This window comes from Hippoglossus hippoglossus, chromosome 16, assembly GCF_009819705.1.
Source record: "Hippoglossus hippoglossus isolate fHipHip1 chromosome 16, fHipHip1.pri, whole genome shotgun sequence".
In the NCBI taxonomy this organism is placed as follows: domain Eukaryota; kingdom Metazoa; phylum Chordata; class Actinopteri; order Pleuronectiformes; family Pleuronectidae; genus Hippoglossus; species Hippoglossus hippoglossus.
Genome location: NC_047166.1, coordinates 23,972,850 through 23,995,713, shown reverse-complemented (window position 1 = coordinate 23,995,713; position 22,864 = coordinate 23,972,850). Strand labels below are relative to the sequence as shown.

The 22,864-nt window shown below is 42.3% G+C and overlaps 2 protein-coding genes and 1 long non-coding RNA gene across 5 annotated transcripts in view; 2 read left to right on the top strand and 1 right to left on the bottom strand.

The window, feature by feature from the left end:
* ibtk (inhibitor of Bruton agammaglobulinemia tyrosine kinase) overlaps positions 1 to 6,090 on the top strand; it is a 29,363-nt gene extending 23,273 nt beyond the window's left edge. For both annotated transcript variants that reach the window (XM_034610467.1, XM_034610468.1), the window contains exons 28-29: positions 4,269 to 4,401; positions 4,754 to 6,090. In XM_034610467.1, the coding sequence (XP_034466358.1) occupies positions 4,269 to 4,401; positions 4,754 to 4,879 (259 nt within the window). In that variant the 3' untranslated portion in view covers positions 4,880 to 6,090. The remainder of the gene's footprint in view (positions 1 to 4,268; positions 4,402 to 4,753) is intronic.
* Positions 68 to 19,458, bottom strand: LOC117776507. The gene is made up of 3 exons (XR_004616447.1): positions 19,339 to 19,458; positions 10,983 to 10,987; positions 68 to 101 (listed from the first exon to the last, which is right to left on the bottom strand). It is a non-coding gene; the product is annotated as an uncharacterized LOC117776507 (long non-coding RNA).
* tent5aa (terminal nucleotidyltransferase 5Aa) lies at positions 16,431 to 21,464 on the top strand. 2 transcript variants are annotated; one of them, XR_004616446.1, is made up of 3 exons: positions 16,431 to 17,626; positions 18,133 to 19,716; positions 19,873 to 21,464. XR_004616446.1 is itself a non-coding variant. In XM_034610469.1 (2 exons), exons 1-2 carry the CDS (start codon positions 17,201 to 17,203, stop codon positions 18,910 to 18,912), a joined length of 1,206 nt encoding a protein of 401 aa, XP_034466360.1. In that variant the 5' UTR covers positions 16,431 to 17,200; the 3' UTR covers positions 18,913 to 21,464. The 2 variants fall into 2 exon arrangements, 1 of the variants encoding a protein (XP_034466360.1); XM_034610469.1 differs by having other exon boundaries at positions 18,133 to 21,464.
* The last annotated feature ends 1,400 nt before the right edge of the window (positions 21,465 to 22,864 follow it).

Here is a 22,864-nt window from a genome sequence, read left to right as displayed (position 1 = left end):
ACTTGGGGACACTGTTGAGGTGTCTTCATGAAGCTGTTGTAAGGTTGTTTAATATCAGCAACACACACACACACACACACACACACACACACACACACACACTTTATATTCCATGAAAACCCATTAAGTGTATGACCCCCATTCTAACCTGATCTAAGCCTTGATTTAAAACACTTCATGTATGTCCTTTTTTATTTATTTCTCATTAGATAAATAATTAAACATGAACTTGGAGATTAAAAATGGCTATAAACATGAAAATGGGAGCAACAACGAGTGTTTGTCACTCTGATTCAGAGTCATGAGTCCCTGGTCAGACTGAGGTGAACCGCTCTAAATGACCCAGTACAGCTGAGCCGACCTGACGCAAACACCGAGGTCATACTGACCTTTACAACGTCCCCAGCTGGACAAACAGTACACACACACAGTCACTCCAGTCCATAAAAATACAGTATATTCCCAGCTGTAGTAATAGCTCTGATGTTTATGTGATGCCTATTTAGACAAAAAGAAATCAAATACTTGAATTGTCATTTCAGGTCTTGCATGTTAAGTCCATCTCTTTTTCATGCCTGATATCATATTTCCTCTGTTTTGTTTGCTCCCAGCTTCATCCTGCAATCTTCCGAGCAGACTTCTAGATATTAAACTGTGTGAGTCACTATAGTGAAAGCGTTGATGGTAATCAGAATTGATAAGGGCAGACCTCATGTCAAAACGAATTATTCAGAGCAGAGCAGGTTTCAGGTTCCTCCTGGTATTTGGATAAGATGGACGAGTTCAAGGCATAGGAAGCTGCAGCAGCCTCGTCCATGCTCATGTCAGGCTTCTGAGACACTGTTTCCAGAGATTTAAGTCAGGTTTAATAGCAATACCTTCATAATCTTAGCACTTTGATTGAGCTCCAGCCTTTTTTTTCTCATTTTTTAGTCTTCCTCAATCATTTCCAGAGGTGTCTCTTGGCCAGATTAACGTGCACATGTACAGAGTCTTATTTCTATGACTTTAACATGCGTCATCATGAATGATTAGAAATGTTTTCGTCGCCAACTCGCACGTAGCAACTATTAATTGAGAAATCACTCTAAGCGTACGCAAATCAGTCTGGGGACCTCTTCAATGTGACATGTCATATTTTATATTGAATAGATGGTGAGGATCTCATGGAACAGGGGAAAAAAAGACAAGTTGTGTAGAGTAAATATTCAGAGAGGAAATAATGTGTTCTGCATTGTGGTTTTGAAGGGAACGATTTGTAGTGTGTGTAACAGCAAGATTTTAAGACATAGTCCATACATGGCAGTTTCGAAATAACGACCGTTTAAACATGAAAAGAAAATGGACGAAAAAATATTTGATACAAAAATAGAAACAAAAAAGCACAAAGGGCAACTTTAAAATTCAGCAGAAAACAATAGGAATTCAATTTTAATGTTATGCAACATACAAGGAAAATTACATGGCAAAGTTGAAACCTTAACACAACAGTTCCCACAGTGTGAATGCACCTGGCAGTCTCTGAGACAAACAAAAGGAAGAAAGATCAAGCGGAACCAAACTCAAAGCCTCAACTGGTCAGGTTGAGAGGAGAGGAACTGTAACTGAGTTACCCAACAGTTACACAAGTGTACAACAGTTACAAGGGTAACTGTTGGCTAACCGGTAACTATTCAAGCAGTGTCAGACTGGTTGTAATGACAAAATTAATAGTAATACTTATTATTAATATTATTACATTAATAATAGGGCTGCATGATATTAGGGAAACAGACTTCAATATATAGGTTTGAAAACTAAAAAGTAGTGCTGTCAAACGCTAACATTTTTTAATCAGATTAATCACAGGGTAGCTGTGATTGATCACAATTAATCACCATTTCTAAATGCCCGAAAAATCCCTATTTTCTCTGTATATTGTTGTGGGAACGGAAAGATAAATGACAGAAGGCGGGTATATACATTTAACATTAGTTTTTTATTAATGACAAGTCCAAATGATAAGAGTTTTTAAGATTGAAAAATAAAATCAATCTAAAACACACCACACCATAATTCAATGTGGCTGTCTCTTTTCTATGCCTCTGAGCAAATATAGGATGATGTTATTTAGGGTCATGTGTTTGGTGTTGCTCTGCTCATTTTAACACTGAGTCCTGACTGTGAGCGTCACATCTCGTGTTGTACTGAGCACAACATGTTGACGAGTCATTTTCATGATGTTTAAATGCAGCCTCATAAACTCTGGAGCGAATCAAACGAACACTGAGTTACTTCATGTACTGATCAGGTCCTGATAACTAGTGATGAGTGTTTATTAGTTCGAGTGAGAGCAGAGTGGAGGAGGACACAGAAACTCCAGCTCGGTACAAACCAGCTTCTGCGCTGATCACTGAGCAGCTGAGACCAGAGAAACTCTGTGTTTCACTGTTCTTCTACAAAGTCACTGACCGGCTGCTTAACGTGACCGAGCTCCGACCTCACTGCGTGTGTCGCTCTGAGCGAGTGAGCGGGGGCGGGTATGGGTAAATGGAGCATTAACGTTTTTTTAACGTTAATGCGTTAAAAGAAAACGCGTTAATTCCACAAATTTTTCATCCCGCGTAACGCGTTAATTTTGAAAGCCCTAATAAAAAGTAAAATGACAGAGGTCCAGGTTCGATTCCGACCCACGGCCATGTATGCATGTCCTCCCCCACTCTCTCTATCCCCCTTTCACAAGCTTACTCTGCCGTATCCATTAAAGGTGATACAAAATAATTTTCATCAATTTCATCACCAAAATAAGTTGCACACAAAATGATTCACATTGCTATGTTAACATTAATTGTGGAAAACAAGTGACATATTTGAAAACCAATACTGTAATCATGTAGTAATTGATCAGAGCCATGAGTCCTTTATCCATATTTAGAAAGATATGTACAGTGCGTATTCACAAACTTTATTTACACAGCTGATTTCCGACATGCACTGAAGTCCACAGATCATCCGTATTTTCTCCGGAGGAGGTGTATGTGTGAATGCAAATGTCCAATGAGAGCTACTGCAGTTTCTGCTGACTTTATCCACCTGGCCTTCGGGCACGAGGTTTCAGTAGAAACCATGACGCCTTCTTTTTCGACTCTACTTCTTCTGCTTCTTCTTTTTCTTTGTTTTCTTGTTCAAAGGTTTGTGTTCACTGCCCTCTGTCTCGTCCTCCACTTCTACATTTTTCATCGTTTCCAACTCTTACACCTCTCGAATGCACTCTTCCTCGGTCTGAGGCAGCTCCTCTTCTCGGCTGAACTCTCTGACATCTGTTGCACTGTCCGTCCTGGGAGAGGGATCCCTCACTCGTGACTCTCCCTAGTCGTTTTCAGACATTAGCTCTGGAGGAACTCCGGAGAATTGGGTCCGGACTTTCTCCAGAGGTTTCCTTTCACACATGACCAACCTGATTCTCCACTCAGACACGTTCACAACAACAACAACAAATTCTCCTGAGGATGGTGCAGCAGACAGAGACAGGATGTAAGGCAAACATTTCTGCTGCTGAAATCATCTGTTTTTGTTTACAGCACATCGAAAACAGTGCCGGCTCTTGTCACCACAAACCTTTGACATCTTTGTCTGTGTTTTCTATATGTATGGCACTTTTTCATGCACATTTTTGCTTCTGTTGCGTGTTAGAACCATCATCAACCTCCCACTCACTGGTAGTAGCTCCACCGGAGTTTCTGCAGACTTTCTCCACTTGACCACTAGTATTAACACTGCAGAAACTTAGCAGTAGAAGGTCTGACATTTGTGTTCACACAGACAGCCCTTGCAGAGAAACTCTGGAGTTTAGTGCACTTCTGAAGGCAGCTCCTGAGGTTTCTAAAAATGTTTCGCCACTTCCTAAAATGTTTTTTTTCATTTCATAGTTTTTCCTCACCCTATTATTTTTCGACCACGTTGGGATTGGTCTCCTCAGTCCTATTCATAGACTCTTATAATAATGTCATCCACTGTATAAGCTTATGTGAAGATCTTTTAAAAGTTAAACAGCAGTCTCAGTTCTGTGATTCTCATTGAATCCAGTATACTAGAGATGAATTTTTACTTCAGTCCAGTTGCACAGCCATATGAGGGCTGTTGAAGCGAAGTGGATAGGCGGCCTGCTCACACACACAGGACCTTGTCAGTAGTCGTTGATTCAACCTTTGTCCACGCACTTCAGAGACTGATCACTGATACCATCCTCACTCCGTCTCTCTCTGTGTGTCACCTGTTTCTTCCCTCAGGCCCTGGGTGCTGGGTGCAGCGGGCAGCCCTCCCGTCTACTCCCAGGTGGCCTTTGCCTCCATCGTAGAGGAGGAGAAGGAACAGGAAGCCGCTCTGATCCGCAGCCGAGAGAAGCCGCTGGCACTCATCCAGGTAACGCATCTTGTCTGTGTGCGTTAGTGCTCGCACCTTCACATACACACGCCTACATGACTGAATGTATAGTAATACATGGCTCCTCTTTATCCTATGTGGCAGACATCACATTCTGTGTTTTCTTTCTGAGCCCTCTCTGCTCCAGCTGTTGCCAGGCTTCTGTCAGCAGCTTCACAGAACATACTTTTTTTTTCTTGCGGCTTCTTTTTGCCATTATGTAAAACGCTCTTATTATCATTGTGCACTCGGTGTCAGCGTTTTCTCTTTTAACCTCAATTGAAGGGTGGCTTTAGTTCCCTCAGTATCTCAGACTCTATCTCTTTTCCCCTGTCTTTTTGTGTCCTTGTAGATTGAAGAGCGTGCCATCCAAGATCTCCTGTTCCATTATAAGGCGCGTGACAACCCTGATGAGCTGATAGTGGTGGAGAGGTCTTCCAGGGGTCCCATTGCAGCCCCAACCTGGAACAAACACTGATATTTAACAGCACAGACCACATACCATCAAAGTGAAAACATCCCTTGGAGTTGTCATTCTAATGTTGGCAGCGTTCCTGCTGCAGCTTCATCCAACCCTCACATATCATCATATCCATCAGTCTGTGTTAAGCCCAGTTGTAGATATGAGACCGAGGCAAATCTCTGCAGTGTTACTTTAACTTCTGTTTTATTGCTGCTCAACATTTTGTGTGTGTTTGCGCATGACAGAGTGAGTGTTGTTCATGACTGAATGTGGTCCTGAAGAGTTGTTTTTGAGCCAGGGATTACTTATGCACCTTTTTAAGTTAAGAGTTAAGTTATGTTACAAACACATTTCCCCCAAAAACATTGCTAGTTATATGAAGATAAAGTTGCCAAAGAAAAGAAGTAGGAATGTTGAAGCCACAAAATGGGTCCAAACTTCATCCCTTTGAGCATTTGTGTGTTAAATCAGTGAAAGCTCTTAATGTTAATTAAGAAAATAAGCCAATGATCAACCTTGGCAGAGCAGGTCAGCTGTGCTTAAGTGAAGTGTTTACTAAGGCGGTACCTTTTTAGTTTCTTTTCATGGTCCTTTTTCCTTTCTAATACATAGTTTTTTTGCATCTGCTGATTTGCAGTGACATGGAAATGTAATGTAAACTGATGTTTAAAATGCATATTTAATATATGCTAAGCAATGCAGTTACAGTGTACCATTGTCAATGCTCAGTAGGGATTATTGTGTGGAACTGTCTTTCTAGCCTTCAAAGTTATCACAAGAGTGTTTAAGAGGAGGTGGTGTGCCTTAAATGATGACAACACAGATACAGCAGAGCTAGAATATAACATTTTGTTCAACCTTTTCTTTCCTTCATTAGTTGTTATAGTCTCCTTGTTGTTTTTTCTTTTTGGCCTGGAGCCGGTGTAAACTGAGTAGGTCCCTCGGTTCTGGACCATGTTATGTTGTCTTGACTTGCCATTTGTGCGTATGTGTGGGTGAGACAGGGATGTGAAGCGAAAAAGCATGCATTAAAATGTCTCACATGTGGAATGACCCCGGTCTCCTGTCTGTGTTTCAGTTTCGATTGCAGTGGGTGGAATGAAAAGAGGCGCATTGCATTTTCTCCATTATATCCTCCTTTTTTTTTTCCTGTGTTTTTAGAACAGAAACTCAGTCCTTTACGGAAGATTGTGGCTCTCGCCGCATCTAATAAAGATAGCATTTAATCTCCCCGTCTCCTGACACTTCATCTGCTCGGCATGAGCAAATGACCATTATCGAGTCTCGGCCTCTGATTAACTGTGATGACCCCGATCTGAACAGAGAGTGTGGCGATTTAGAGATTTTATTGGCTGTAATTACAGGTAGAGCATCACATCGGAAGTCAAGGAGAGATGGCTCGTGGGGGAAATATTAATTACAGATTAGGCTCCATTAGCTGGTGCAGAGACGACACATGAATAGAAAAAATCTCCCTCTTTACGTCACACCACGAGCCTGGAAACCAGTGTGGACCACTTGAGAAGGACTGCTCAACCTGAGCGCCTGTGCCCTGAATGAAAATGTAGTGGTTTTGTGGGGAGTGCAGTGACACATGATATGTTTTAGAATAACACTTTCAAGCATGAAGAAGCAGCCTCCATAATGTACTACTGAATACACCATGTTGATATCCATCTAAGTGATGGCTGGAGAGCAGAGGTTCCCAGACATTACCCACAGCCCTGTCAGATGAACTGTCATCAACACCTCCTGTCATGTTCCAAATGTCCATCCATCTATTATCTGCACCACTTATCCTTTTGAGGGTCGTGGGGGAGATGGAGCCGATCCCAGCATTGGGTGTGAGGCAGAATACACGACGCTTATCAACACTTTTCTAAATCTAAATTGTTAAAGTGTGTATTTTTTTATTACGACTTCGAGCAGAATCTATTGATCACTTCAGCTAAATATTGTAAGAATTTTTGAATATTTTCTGCTCCAACTTTTAGCTTTTTTGGACCATTGACCATCTACCCATAACCAATATTTTTACCTCTTTTGATAATGTATCCCTTTCTTAGCTATTTCAATCATTTATACATTATTTTTAGATAGCAAACAACATGGTCAATCTTAAAATGTTCTACTTTGATAAAGCTTATATATTCGGCTGACTAAGACGAGCCCTTAACCATCATGCTACTATAGGCTAAGGCTTCTGGGGCAACTCCCATGATGCACTGAGCCCTTCTCTCTGTCCCTCCTTCTCTTCCTTCATGTTTTTAAACAACTTGTCTCTGCTGCCGTTTCTTCTCTGTCCTCTCTGTCTTCTGCAGGTGTCGCTGACTCCAGAGCTGTAGGATCCAGATCTGACACTGCCTGCAACTTTACTATTATTATCATTATCACCATTGTTATCATCTTATAACTGGTATTATTTTTGGACAGAGAGTTAAGTCTGAAAGGGGGACAAAGAGACATCGGGGATTGACACGCAGCAGAGCTGGAATTGAAAACCCCGGCCGCTGCAGAGAGGCTTGAAGCCTCGGTATGGGGCGCCAGTAACAATATTATTGTTGTCTTGTCTCTCCATCTTTTTCTCATTATCTTCTCTCCTGTGCCTTTTCCCTCTTTCCTATCCTCTCATCCTAATCAGTCGGGGCAGATTGTCTCTCACTCTGACTCTGGTTCTCCTTAATGTTTCTTCCTGTTAATAGTTTTTTTTGCCCACTACTTGCTTATGGTGGGAACTGTTGGGTTTCTCTATAATATTGTAAGATCTCAGCCTAACTATTTTAAGTGGTTCCTTGAGGTAATATAAGCTGTGGTTAGGTGCTATACAAATATAACCGAATAGAGTTGAAAATTGAATAATTTTCAATCTTTTTTTAAACTGATCTGCCCCACAATCTTCCCTGGTAAATGCAAAAATACAAATGCCTGTGGTTGGAAATCCCTGCTGTAAATCCCATAGTTTTGCAGAGAAGGTTGTGACACTGTACAGCAGTGAAGCATACTTAAGGAAGGTGCACTCTTCCTGTGGAGGGGTGGTGGAGGACAGGGCCCTGGCCGTCGAGCCTTCCTGCCAGGCAGATGGGAAAGTCATAGGGCCGTCGTCCAGCCGACCGGCAAGGATAACTTCAGGATTCATTTGTTTATGGAGAAAAGGGGCTGTGCTGCGACGCTCCATGGAATACCTCCTACATTCCCAGCCTGCTCCAACTGGAGAGTGCCAAAGCACGATGAGCAAGGTCGAACCAGCAGTTATGCAGTCTGATGTCATCACTCATCAGGCGGCTTGTCAGTTTCTTCTGTTAGGTTCTAATGACTGTAAAAGACTCAAGTAGTTCTCCAACCTCCTATACGCTAAGTGGACCAATCCAGTATGTCTGGAAAGATCAGAATGGAAACACTGCACTTTGAGAGCAACTTAAGAACCGTACAGAGATTTTTTATTTCTTTATATATTGTGTGGTATATACACAGCATCTCCGTGTGTTATTAAGTTTCCAAAACTGGGAACTAGCCCCCTGAAACCTGCTGATTCAAAGTTAGGAAGAGGAAGAGAAAGTTTGAGTCATATCAAGATAAACATTTTCAGGAAGTTGATAAATAGGACACGGGTGACAAAATTAATGTGTTAATTTTTCTGACCTTTAGTTCTTACAGTAATCCTCAGTGTCAGTATCTGAATGCAATTAGAATTTCGAATCAATTAGAATTCAGTTTTTGGTGAAAGTTAATTATGGCAAAAAAATGTCCTCTCCTAATATACTATCAATATATACAATTCCTCCTAATTTGGTAATAGATCAAATAAAATCATGTCTGAGTATGATCTGGACATTGAATTACATTTGTGTGCATGTGCAGTTTCTATGACTTTTCCGTTTCAAAATTAAACCAAGTTATAATTACATTTCACAGTAGTTACATGACAAAATACTGGAAGGTGGATCATTTTCCCTTTATTTTATTCCTGGACAGCCATGGATGTCTTTGAAGGGGAAAATACAAATGAATGTGCAGATTTGATTATATTTGGTCAGAAATGAATATTTCCTAATTAATAATTTATACATTTAATATGTTTTCACAAATATGAATTGTGGGATGAAATGAGTTTGTTAATTCACCATGAAACTCCTAAACTCCACACATCACACTGTACATATGCAGCGTATTGTGTACTATGTTCCAGCTCTTCATTTCAGCTTCATGGTGTTTAACTGACTGTAAGAGCTGCAGCAAACAGGAATATTTGACATGTCTCTCTTATGCAACATTTCAGACACATTCCCCCACACATACAGTATTTGGTATCTCTGGAAACTCCGGACTCTCCATTCAATTTGAAGTAAACCCAACCCCTGGGTTACTGAAGGGCCACTGCTGGGTGAAGGGTGTGTTCATATTTGCAGAAGGTACTGGAAGTGCTGTAGTTTAGTCTGGAACATGTATTGACATACTTGATAAGGTGACCTCTCCAAGTGAACCGCAGCTATCAGCCCCATAAAAGGCTTCTGGAAAACAACTATCACGCCAAATTATTTGATACATGTATATTATGAGATATGGTTTAACAATAATAAGCACGATAATAAATTAATAATTTTCAAATGTAGTAATACTTTATAAAGATGTGTTTAGCTAACATTTATAAGAAGACTCAGACGCAGCAGAGTTTGGGTAGTAGGTCATTCAGCAGCAGTGATGGCAAATGCAGGACCCGTCATCCATAATACCTTAAGAGTTACTTAAGAGTTATTCATACTCTGCTTGAGCTTGAATGCTGACCTGTAGCTCAAAGAGTCTTCCGGCTGCTTAGTTTCCCTTCATAGCCTCAGTTGCAGTGGGTCGACTGGCCCTTTCAATCCTATTTAGTGGACATGGAGCCAGTTAGCCCTGGATTACCTGACCTCTCCGCCGCCGCCGTCATTCTGCTGGCAGCTTGACAAAGATCATCAGGGCTTCAGGAAGTGTCTTACTCTGAGAGTGTGGCCAGAACGTGATGGCCCTCCTGCTGTCTCTTGTCGTTCAGGTGACGTCCACTTGGACTTTGCTGACAGCCTCGTGGCCACGTGTCTCCTGGCAGAGAGCATGGTCCTGTGACATCTGCAGAGCTTTGTGACAGAGCGGGTGCCAAGCCAGCAGCCGTGATGACAGTTATTCTGAATGTGAAGGAATGTGAACGATCGCCAAGTCATTTTTGCTGACACGTCTACTTTAATGATTATAGTGTCTTTTTTCCTGTCTGCACTATTCATATTAATATAAGACTAATGGAAGACTTACCCATCCCTCCCCATTTTAACCTTTATTTCATAAAAAATACATTTGCACACGTGATTAGTTGGGGTTCATGGATCATTTATCATTGTCAGGAATGCAGTCAACAGATTGGCCGAATGGTCCATGGTCCATTTCTCTTTCTGTCTTACCCTTCTCTTCTTCTCTTTCTCCTTCTTCATCTCTACCAAGAGTCACATTTTAAGATTTTAGGGAATTGTTCTCAATGAGTTACATTAGAAGTTGGATACCGCTGTTATGTCTTAAAGTAAAAAGCTACCACCAGCAACTGGCTAGTTTAGCTTAGCATAAAGATGGGAAATAGTCAACCTGGGTCTTTCTCATAGACTGTATATAAAAATGGACTAAAACCTGTATTCTCTTGAATGATCAGTAGAGAGTGACTCCTGTGAGTACAAAAATAATTCTGTTTCTATAAAAGTCTACAATATAATGACCCTACTATTTTACACTTGATTTGAAATGGATACAATGGATACCTCACTTAACATGGTAATGTCCGACCGTACAATATTAAAGAGAAACCCAACAGTCCCCACAACGTACAAGCAGTGGTGACTGTGGAGAGAAAACAATTTTTTAACTGAAAGAGACCTCAAGCAGAACCAGACTCACTGTGGGCGGCCGTCTGCCTCAACCCGTCGGAGAGAGGAGAGGTTGGTGGAAAAGAGGGAGGGGGGGGGGGGTGAGAGAGACCTGGGACAGTTGACCATCTAAGCTCTGTCAGACTGGTAATATCAATCTTTTCATGTTCCTAAATAAGAAGGTAAATTACCGTAATTCGCCAAAATGGAAATTTATGTTTGCTCTGATGAAATTCCACCGATCCTCCTTTTCTTTCATCACTCTGTTTTGAACGACCACAGAGGCCCATTGTCTCTGAATGGCCACACTTGCAAAAGATGCACTCGTGCAATTAAACAATTAAAGGAGCAATTACAGCGCCGCAGATGGGAAAAGCAAGGCCTTGATGAGTGGAAGGTGTGGCTGTTTGATTTGGATGTTTTCCAGCATATTTTCAGAGTGGTTTGGACATCCCAGTTGAGGGGAGAGGCCTTCACACTGTGAAGGTGAACGCAAGTTAGCCAAAAACAGTACGTACAGTACTGAGATCACAGCACGTCTGTGGCATCTATTAGTCTCTCAAGTGCTTTAGCAGCAGCATTGACCTCTTTTACTGTCGCTGTCTCACAGAGACCCTATAATAAGGAAGATTAGGTGAGATGTGCCTCTATCTCCCTGTGAAGCATGACTCATCTGCCACAATCATATGAAACTAAACACACACGCCACAAATTTGGAACCAAAACAGGGCTGAAAAAAATGGATCCTCAGTGCAGAAGTGACTGCTGCTGCCTCGGCACGCCACAGACCCCGTTTAACCCCACGCTACACTTCCTTGTCAACTGAATGATTCTCCAGCTTTTTGTCACTGGGGGTCAGAGGCAGTTTGACTGAAAAAGACTGGAAATCCCATTTCTGTCTGTTCGCCTCTGATCCGCAACCAAAACTAACTCCATCATCAGCCGGGGGAATATCTCTCCGACACTAATGTGACCATCCTGGAAATCCAGTTATCTCTGTGAAGTGAGGATGAGGGAGGAGAGAAGAGACACAGAGGGGCCGACTATGAGAGGGTCTTTGTTTTCTAGTCACATCTAGTTGCCTCAGAAACTACTCGTCCAGATGTGAGTCCATCATTACGCTGCAGAGACAAGTGCTTCTGATCAAATCTGACACCCAGTTATTTCATCTTCTTTACTTCTCTGGGTCACAGCAGCAGCAGAAACAAACAGATTTCCCCTTCTGTCGACAGTTTAAAATGAAACGTCTGTTTGATGCTGCGTTGGAAACCCTCTCTGTCACCACAGCAGACTGCACACACACACACACACCAAGAGAAGCATTCCTTTTTCTGATGTGTACTGTTTCATCACTCATCGCTGATTAATGGCTTCTTCTTCCATTTTGTTTTTCCATCTTGACAGAAATATTAATAATTGGAGAAACCTGAAGCTCAGGGTCTGTTCTGGCTGATCCTGGAAAGAGAAAAAAGCTAAATTCCAACTTAAAAAGTGCTTTAACAGGACGATATGTGGAACATCCAAGTGCACCAGAGTTGATGTTTTTTTAACAGAAGCTAATCCGTATGATGTAAACTGAACTCAGTGATACTTTAGATGTTGCAAGACTGAAGTGACTCCTCAGAAATGCGATTGTTGTAAAGGAGGAGACTGGCTTTCAAACATTATTTTAATCGGGAAAAAATATAATAAAAATACATAGAAAATACACAAACAAATGATGTAATAGCATCATAAATCATAAGCAGCCTTTAAGAGTTACCTCAGCATTGTGGTTGTTGCTCTAAGTCATGTGTTAAACAGTGGGGAGACAGTACGTGGGGACAACTCCAGCGTCATGAAAAGTCTCATGATGAAACCACAGTGACACTCAGTAGAGCACATACCTCCGCCCGGCCCAACACTCCCCTTATGAAACCATTAGATCCACATCTTTTCTTGAGAGGGAGCTGCACCAAATTGCACAAACTCATAAATATCAATCCTATAAAAATTCCTGTTTTTTTTTAATCAAGATCCATGAATTCAGGGAAATCCTGAATTTGTTTGTGGATTTTCGACTCCTGAGAAAATCAACGCATTGAGAATATCAAAGCTGAAGCTGAACAATCATGTGAACTCACTGTAAAGCTCTGTAAAGCTTTCTGTTGAGTTTCCATAACAAATGTTTCATATTTTCACATAATGTTTCAGAATTACTTTTATATCAACTGATGTTTTACTTTTTTCCCTGCTCATAGTGATGACCTGATTCCCACATTAATGATTTTTTACAGTCCCACTTCAGCAGCTCATTGCATCCCATTAAACTTGTTCTTCAAAATTTAATTTTGAGGAACAAGGATTTTTTTTTGATACAAAAAAAATCCCTTGTGGCCTTAAAATGTCTTAAAGGTCAAGTTTGGTGTTTAATGAAACATTCAATATTAATCAGTCTTGTCCAGTAAAAACACGACTTTTAGTTTGATCTTTCATATCTGTCCACATTTTCTGTCACTTGGAATAAACATTTAAGAGAACATATTTTTAAGATGATTTACAGAAGATTTTAATCGAAGATTTTAATCGAAGATTTTAATCGTCTATCCCAGCAGATAGTCCTGAAGTGAACTGAAAAATAAGCAAAGGCAGCAGGAATTTTACCCTCGACTCCATGGACGATAAATCCAAATCATGCAGTGGGAGAAATGGCACAGGAAAACCAAACAGGTCTCTCGTTTTCTCTTTACTTTTTATTGGGTTGAACTGTTCAGAAAAGGTTTCATAGACCCCAGGGGTGAGCTCTGTGTGACTGTAGACAATTTATGAGGAATAGAAGAAGAAAAAGTATCTTTTATAGACATAAGAACCTCTAGAGCAAAGAAACTGTTTCATTTTAAAACTAAATTAATCACACTTATTGGATTGAAAGAGACAATAATGTCACCAGAGCCAAGAAGTGTGAATGTTTTTCAGAAATGGAATTCTATGGAATTTTCTGACATGACACCATTCATGTCCTTCAGTATCTGAACCAATGAGTCATCCACTTGACTGGTGATTAGCTGAAGTGCCAAGTATTTACAGCAAACAACTAATCAGCAGGGTTCTGATGTGTTGAGGCAGCACAGTGTGTGTGAAGCTGTGGTCGGTCTCTGTCAGCAGCTCTGATTCGGTTATGGACCGTGTGGTTGCAGCAGCTGAGGGACTCAGCACCTGGAAAACACATAGAGGCGAGGCTGCTCTCGGCTCATTGTAACTGACTGAGAGTTCCACGTACATTTCCAGATGTGGAATTCAATTCAGAGATCAAAGAGGGGAGTCAATTTTATGTTATTCTCAGGTTTCCCCAAGGCCGGGGGGATACAGTCTGACACACCCCAAAGAGAAGTATCCAAACAAAGGTTATAGGCTATTTATAAAGGGACTGAAGGTCCATTCTTCAAAACTACTATCATAAAAACCTTTTCATTTTTCTGTAATCTACCTACTAATTCTTAAGTATTTCTGTCTGTCTGTATGTGGAACACATATCTAGCAAACTGTTCATCTTATCAGCTTCACACTTGAAATGTGTATTATTGGTTCTTCTACGCCCTCAGATAAACTACATCAGTTGTCACCAACTGGACTGAACCACAGGTCAAAATGTCTGTTCGTTTTGATCATTTGACTATTTTTATTTCCCCATGTCGCACTGACACAGCTCAGGTGCTGATCATTGCAATTACACTCTTAGAATCACTTCCTCTTTGGCAAGTTGTCTTCATAGTAAAAGCACAACGTCGGTTTTGTTGCTGCAACGCTTCATAGGCTACTGAGCAGAATTACAGAGCTTCACTTTTAAAAAGTTGTGAACTTGGGTCGAAAGATTGTGTCGTTTTCTTAACAAACCTCTGCAACAGCCGACATGTAATGTATGAAAAAATAACAGCATATAACTAAATCATTCAAACTTTTATATGAACCACACACATGTGCAGTAATAAAGCAAATTCAGTCTCATTTTATGAAAAACATTGACTGTAAAATCTTCATTTCAGAACAAACAGGTAGGATGAACACAAAGTTTTCTAACGTCACTCTGCACCATAGAGGGTTTATAAAAAGCTCTGCATGCAAACAATAAAAGGTGACAGTATATTGTAGAACAGTTTGACAAGGAATCATTCTGAAGTAGCTCTGGAGCAGTAACACAGACCAACATAACAGCCCATTCCAAACAGGCAGGCTTAGAACGGCACTGTGATTCATTTTCAATATTTTGTCTTCTCGGAGCTCGTGTTAATAACTGTGCCAGAGACTTGCGACCCCCATAATCCCAAATGATTTTGATTTGAGCAAGATCATGAAAAAATCACATACGTGCACGTGTTTCAATGTTTCCTGTGCTGCTGTAAATTACCCTGCCGTCACTGATGCTCCCCCTAATATGTCGTAATCACCTCAGGGGTCACATGGAGACAACGAAATACGGTTGATGGTTATATATTATTATTTGCATGGTTGTATTTTTTTTTATTTTCCCTGTATTATTTAGCTTTTGGGACAACTGTGGCTCAAATATGATATTGATAATTGGGTTTTGAATTGTATTTTGAATTTCTCGCTACCCTCCTTCCGTGTCTTGTGACCCCCCCCCGTGGGGTCCTGACCCCTACTACGTGAACCACTGCTGAACCTGTCCATGTCTGGTCCCTGCAGAAGGAAGTGACGACGTACCGAGGCCGAGCTCCTGTGTGGGTCTCTCTGGATTAAAACAGTGCAATGGAGTAAATGGGATAAACAGGGCTTACAGATCTGGGTGGCGGTAGTGACGCAAGGCTTTACGCTGCCTAATGGGGCGTCAGTGACACCTGCCCCACCCTCTCAGGGTCCCTGACCTCTCCAGTCCCTCCGACCTGGGCCTCACCACAGCTTTCGTCTGACCCCCTGACCCCTTAGAAATGACAAGTTGCTAATTTGATATTTCTGAATAGAATTAAAACTTAACCCACACAGCTATAGCAGTTCACGTTTAACAATAAGTGAATCACAGTTTCTTAAAGTGTGTGCCACAAGTGTTTTTACAGTTTGAGAAGGAAACTGTCATCAGACGGAGGCTGCAGACCCTGATCTGCAGTTGTCAGTGGTCTAACAGGCTCATGAGATTACAGAGAAAATATTTTCCGTCTGTTTTAAAGAGCAAAAATCTCCCATCTCCTCCTCTTTCACTGAGCTGGGCAAGTTTAATGTTTATTATTATGGCGCTTTAATGCGACACATTTAGAGTGCGTGTACTTCTAAGACCCGAATCGGCCCACAGAGGGCGACATGCCAACGTGAAGTGAGCGGAGGATCCGTTCAGCTGCAGTGATTAGAAAATACTTTTGTATTTAATCTTATTATTTTGTGTATTTTTTTCTTATTTTAATTTAGTTAAAGATCATAATCACAGGGGACATTTTGGCACTTTGCGTAAATTTGTGTGCAATTGAAAAGGTTTTGATTAGAAATGACTTCATAGAGTAATATTTGATGTGTATATATTTATAAAGAACCACTACAGATGAACTATAGAGGATAGATGTAAAGGATATATATAGAGCTGGTACATGGGTCAGTGTGTTGAGCAGGTTTTCAGAGAGCAGCAGACTGGGAGGGGGGCGGGGTGACGCACAGCTTCAGACTCCAGACTCTTTCATAAGGCTGGCGCAGGTCAAGTGGGCAAGTGACTTCCACACTAACTTCCACACATGTTGAACTGAAGCAGAGTTATAGGGGGAAGGCAGCTGGATTGTCTTCATCTACCGGGACTCTTCCGCAGCTGCTGATGGGAGCTGCGCGCGTATAAAATCCTCAAGCTTCTTGTGAGGGGGGGAAGGGGGGTTGATCGTCGGGAAGGAGGATTGTACCAAAAAAGTGCGACTCGAGGAGCAGCTTATTCATGCAAATTCATGAAATCATAGGCGTGCCTTTGGACGATGGAGTCACGGCCGGAAAAACAAACCCCCTCCTGGATGATCAGTGCGCTTCAAAGACTGTGATGCGCTGAGCTCGGACGCATTGACGGCGGCACCGGGGCGACTATTTGAAGAGCTCACAGACGCACAGGAGAAAGCTAGGGCTCGTTTCTCTTCCCACACGCTCCTGTTGACTGGCTGCACTTCGTCCTCCTCTCACCGAACCACCAGCGCCAGTGACTGCTGCGCCACTGGATCTCCAACCGCAGGCGCATCGTACCAACTGTTACGCACGGCCACAACTATCACTATCTGCCCCTGGCTATTTAATTCTTTTTTGTTTCTTGTTTTGTTTTTATTTGTACTTTTGTTTCTTGTATGTGTCACTGTCGTTTCAATTCCTGAGAACACCGATGCGGATGAAGTGACAGCCGAGCCACACCAGAGTCTGTGCGTGAAGACGCCACCGCCGATTCGTTGCCGTTTTGAGGAAAAGGTTTTATTCTCATTTTTAGTTGGACTTTTCTCGCACCGCCATGTCCGAGGACGACAGTAGCTCCACCGCCAGCTGCATGTCCGACACCGAAGGGAGCAACGTCAGCGTCCTCAGCTGGGAGCAAGTGCGGCGGCTGGACTCCATCCTGACGGAGACCATCCCGATCCACGGCCGCGGGAACTTCCCGACCCTGCAGATGCAGCCCCGGCAGATCGTGAAAGTGGTGCGCAGTCGGATGGAGGAGAAGCACATCCACGTCCGGGACGTGCGGTTAAACGGCTCCGCGGCCAGTCACATCCTGCACGAGGACAGCGGACTGGGCTACAAGGACCTCGACCTCATATTCTGCGCAGATATGAAAGGAGAAAGCGATTTCCAGACTGTGAAGGACATAGTGTTGGACTGTCTCCTGGACTTTTTGCCAGACTGTGTGAATAAAGAGAAAATATCGCCGTTAACGTTAAAGGTAAACGCACCCACAGATTTGTTCCCCCCTGCTATACTTGTTTACTTTTAGATAAGTGATAAGATTTGATTGCATTTGTGACAATTCGGCTTAACGACCATTACGCGCTGCTTAATGTGCAATTAGATTAGTTAAGTGATAGTAAAACTTTGGTTTTCTGTAGTTAAGAGGATTGAGTTAATCCAATTTGGAAAGGATCCTGAGCTCAGCCACCTAGATCCCATATCCAAGTACATTCTATGGTCTGTAATATCAGGGTCAGTTGCAATAATAACACAAAATCACAACACAAAGTCATGTAAATAAAATGTATGGATATAGAAAAGATTGTTAGATATAAATGTAGTAAGTGCATAATACAAAATTAGGTCAAAATGGGGTTGTAAGTGACTTTGAGCTTAATTATTGTTTCTATCTACTTAATGTGTATGCTTTATCTCTCCCTTTTCTTCATATTAATGCCACAAACACACACACACACACTCTCACACCACACACAATCACAGGAAGCCTATGTGCAGAAGATGGTGAAGGTGTGTAACGACTCAGACCGTTGGAGTCTCATCTCGCTCTCCAACAACCGGGGGAAGAATGTGGAGCTGAAGTTTGTGGACTCTCTCCGGCGGCAGTTTGAGTTCAGTGTGGACTCATTTCAGATCAAGCTGGACTCCCTGCTGCTGTTCTACGAGTGCTCAGAAAACCCCATGGCTGAGACCTTCCACCCCACCATCATGGGCGAGAGCGTATATGGGGACTTTGTCGAGGCCCTGGACCACCTACGTCACAAGGTCATCTGCACCCGCAACCCGGAGGAGATCCGAGGCGGGGGTCTGCTGAAGTACTGTCACCTGCTGGTGAGGGCCTTTACAGCTGACTCAGAGTCAGAGATGAAATCCCTGCAGCGCTACATGTGCTCACGGTTCTTCATTGACTTCCCTGACATTGGTGAACAGCAGCGAAAGCTGGAGTCATACCTTCAAAACCACTTTGTGGGCCTGGAGGACCGCAAGTACGACTACCTAATGACCCTGCACGGAGTGGTCAACGAGAGTACGGTGTGTCTGATGGGACATGAGAGGCGGCAGACTTTAGGGCTGATAGCCATGCTGGCGGTGCGAGTGCTTGCCGAGCAGAACGTCATTCCCAACGTGGCTAATGTCACATGTTACTATCAGCCTGCTCCTTATGTGGCAGATGGCAACTTCAGTAACTACTACATAGCACAGGTTCAGCCAGTGTTTGCTTGCCAGCAGCCTGCGTACTCCACCTGGCTTCCCTGTAACTGAGACCGCCCCCAGGGGAGGAGGATGGAGAGAGTGTGATTTGTTTAAACGGGATCAAGCGGCAGAGTCGCCGCCTCAAACCTGCCCAGGGTTTGACAGCCGACAGAAAAAGGAGTCTTCTTTTTAATGTCAAAGCTTCAAGCTTGTGTTTTTGTTTATAAGCTGAGTATGAATGCTGAATAAAATCCAGTTGGCTTTCAATTCCAAAACTATTCCGATGAGAACATCTCCTCAACGTCTCCTGATCCTGCACAGGCCAACAGGTTTGGGGAAAGATTCATTTGGGTAGAGCTTGGAGGTAAAGGCTGAATGCAAATATGTGACAGTCTCTTAAATGCGAGTCATCGAGACTGATCGAATCTGTCAAGAATGGATTAGCCAGCACATTCCAGCAGCAGGGCAAACGGCCGCAGCAGTGTCCTCACACACACACAAACACAAACACAAACACTGGGTGCAATCACAGGCATGTGGAGGGCTCCAGCCCAACACCCTGTAGACTCTAGAGATGAACTGAGGGGAGATGCTGTTAAATTAGTTTGGATAACAAACCGGCATCTCCACCTTGCATTTGGATATAATTATGGTTGTTTACAGACCAAAGATTTTTCTTTTTGATTGTCTCTAACATTAAAACCCGATTTTGATGGGGTAAAAAAAAAAATATATATATAAATCTATGTCTATTTGTATATGTGAATATATATATATGTGTGTTTATAAGTGCCTATTTGCCATATGACTTTTGTGAATTAGCCACACTCTATTTCAAAGTCAGGCACACAGAGACATCAGCAGCCCAGAGGCGTGTGAATGTATACGAGAGATCATGCACAGTCACTGTTTGTGTACGTTTCGATGCAGATAAGCAGCCATTCATCAGCATGGTCTTTCCAGTAAAGTCATGGTCAAATGGTTCATTACAAGATTCACATTTTTCATGTGGACATGTGGAAACTCCAGATTTTATCTCCTCTGAGTGATGCTAAAATGTTCCAAATTAACAAACACAGGCATTGTTCAGCTGCACTATATAGATCATCAGCAAAAGTTTCACTCTCACACACACACACTATTTTCGGTGTATTTTGTACAGCGGTGCTTGTCTTTTTCTCATAGGAGAAGGAAAAAAAAGTTCACAGGTTGATAGATAAGAGACAGAGGGAGAGCAAAGGCTGCAGTCAGAGTCAGACAGAGAGCTGCTGTGTGTGCGTTCCTACGCTTCCTCCTGCAGCTGAAGGATATTTGCTGAGACACCTCAGATGACGACGAGACACTATTTGCTGTAGCACCCTGGCAGGGAATTCCTCGGCTGCTGCTGAAGAGCTTGAACTTAGCTGTAGGCTCGGAGCCTGCAGACGCTCCGTTCAGGGTTCAGACAATGAAATGTCGTGCCAAACCTCTCGGTGGCCCCCGCTGATAGCCCTGAAGTCTAATGAGCCATTTGTTGACGTGGTGCAGCCGAAGACGCTGTGTTTAGAGAAGACGAGGAAAAAGAGAAAGGAGAGCGAAAGGGAGATGCAGTCGTTGAAAGGCAGGAGGCAGAGTGAGTATGTCTGGAGAGATGGGTGCAGCTGGTGATGGGGTTTATCTCTTGAGGGCTACCATGCTTTACTGTACAAACAGTCTCTGTTCAGGTCAGGTTGCAAGTTAATGCACAGTGCTGCAGCTCGCCCCCTTTTTCCAGGGGGCACCAAAACAACCGTTTCAGCATTTGCTTTCTGTTTGGATCATCTGCCGTTTAAAAAGAGTGATTAAACTGCGTTCACACCAGGTTCAACACACTTTAAGTTGCAACTTATATTCCATTTCTAATGTTGCTTTGATGATGCCTATTAATGTTTTTTATGCTTCAATCCAAACCCATTTTAAAGAACTGTATATATATATGTATATGATTACATGCCACAGCTTTGCCAACACACTTAATCTTTTGCAAACTTTACTGCAGCCTTCCCTAAAGGGGATTTTTAAGCATTAAGACGAAGGCTAGGCCCTACAACCAGGATCGACGCAGTCCTGCGACACAAAGAGAAATTCTCTCACTGAAGAAAAAAAGCTTTTCTTTTCTTGTCCTCTGTCTCGCATAATTCAGGTAATCCATATCTGCTCTGTCCAGTTATTTCCTCCTCTCAGTGACTGTCCACGTCGACGGTATCCTCCGGATTGCGCAGGCAATGTGTTGTCATTTGATACTCGGTGAAAAGCCGACTAGCTAGCTATAGCTCTGTCAAATAGTGATTGTGCCTCTTGGTTAGAGATTGTGGATAACTGCTTTGTCTTGTACATGTTGTCTCAATTACCCATTTCTGTCCATGCTGTCTTTTACAAATCAAACTTTGAAAAAAAAAGAAAAAGATTTTTGTCTTGTATGTATATTTTTTATGATTGTTATTTTTATAAATGTATCAGACACTGCAGATGTGGCAGTGCTTTGGAATCTGTGATCAAGTTTCAGAGGATATGTTCTCTATAGCTTTTTTGCTATATTTTGTCATGTGTCCAATGGGTCAAAAGGTTAAAGATGCTTTCATCAATAAAATATCTGAAAACCAGATTTGCGATGTCTCTCATTATTCACCTGAGTTTGAATCATGTTTACTGCACTGGATTGTTCCAGACAGAAGAACTGCTCATTTTGCTTAAATTTTCTTTTTTTCAAAGGGAAATCTCTTTACACTGATGCAAGCCATTCTGTGGCTTTCACACAGCTTCCCCTGCTCACTCACTCAGAGAGGAAAATCCCTGCCATGGCCTGCTGGGCCCGACAGACCCATCAGCCAGAAACCCGTCCAGAACTGCCAGAGAGAGCCGTTGTTGAATGTGAGGGGATTTGCATCCAACCTGAAAAAGAGACTTTAACGCTTTTGTACAGTGAATATCTTTGCCTGCTCATCAAATTCTCTCTGTTAACAGAATGCCCAACCCCACCATCCCCAGACACACACACAGCCATGCAGATAATCAGTGCTGAGGCCTGCCGAGCCCACAGTCCAACTGTGGGCTCGGCAGGGCTGAAACGAAACTCACCACAACAGAGTGTCACATGGGTCACATGACAAACTTGTCCTAGATACAGAAGGGTGTGGAGAAGAAAACACAGAACGAGTAAGAGACTTGCTGTATGACACAGAGCTATATATGGCAGACATGATAAGGACATTAACACTTTCACATAAGCGGATTAATCTGAGCCATGAAAGGTATGATTGACAGGTGGAGGCTGATGCATGTACAGAGACGTACAGACACAACACTTGTTGTATACATTCTATATATTCAATACTTTAATTGGCCCTTTTTATCCCTGATATCAAAATGAAAGGGTTAGTTTACCATTTTTTCCAAGTCTGCCTTAAAAACAATATGAGCCTCCCCCTTATGGACAAAAAGTGTGAATTTAATATTGAAAACACAAACTTTGGAGGACAGCCACTTGATTTGATCTAATCTGCAGCTCACCCTGAGGTCCCTGTGAAACGGGCGTTCCTCTGCCTTGCTGCCAAGTGCTTGCTCATGGTGAGAACTGTGATATTGTAAGGTCCCGACCTTACTGTGTAAAGGGCCTTGAGATAATGCATGTTGTGATCTGGCTTTGTGTAAATAATACATAATTGAATTGAATATGATTCTTGCACAGAAGCAGAACTGTGGATTTGGTCCCCCTTGACTTACACTGAAATCACATTTGGAAGGGATTCATCTGTGGAACAGGAGGAACAACTGCTGCAACCAGTAGCACTTGCAAGTCAATTCAGTTTTATTTCTACAGCACCAAATCACAACATACATTTTCTCTAGGAACTTTACATATTCAAGTGGAGACCTTACAATATTATAGAGAAACCCAACAAAAGCAACATTTATCATATGGACATAAGAGAACTGTTTTAAGAAAGAGTGGAACCTAACCTTTAAAATCTTCATATTATTACCACAACACAGCCCTAATACA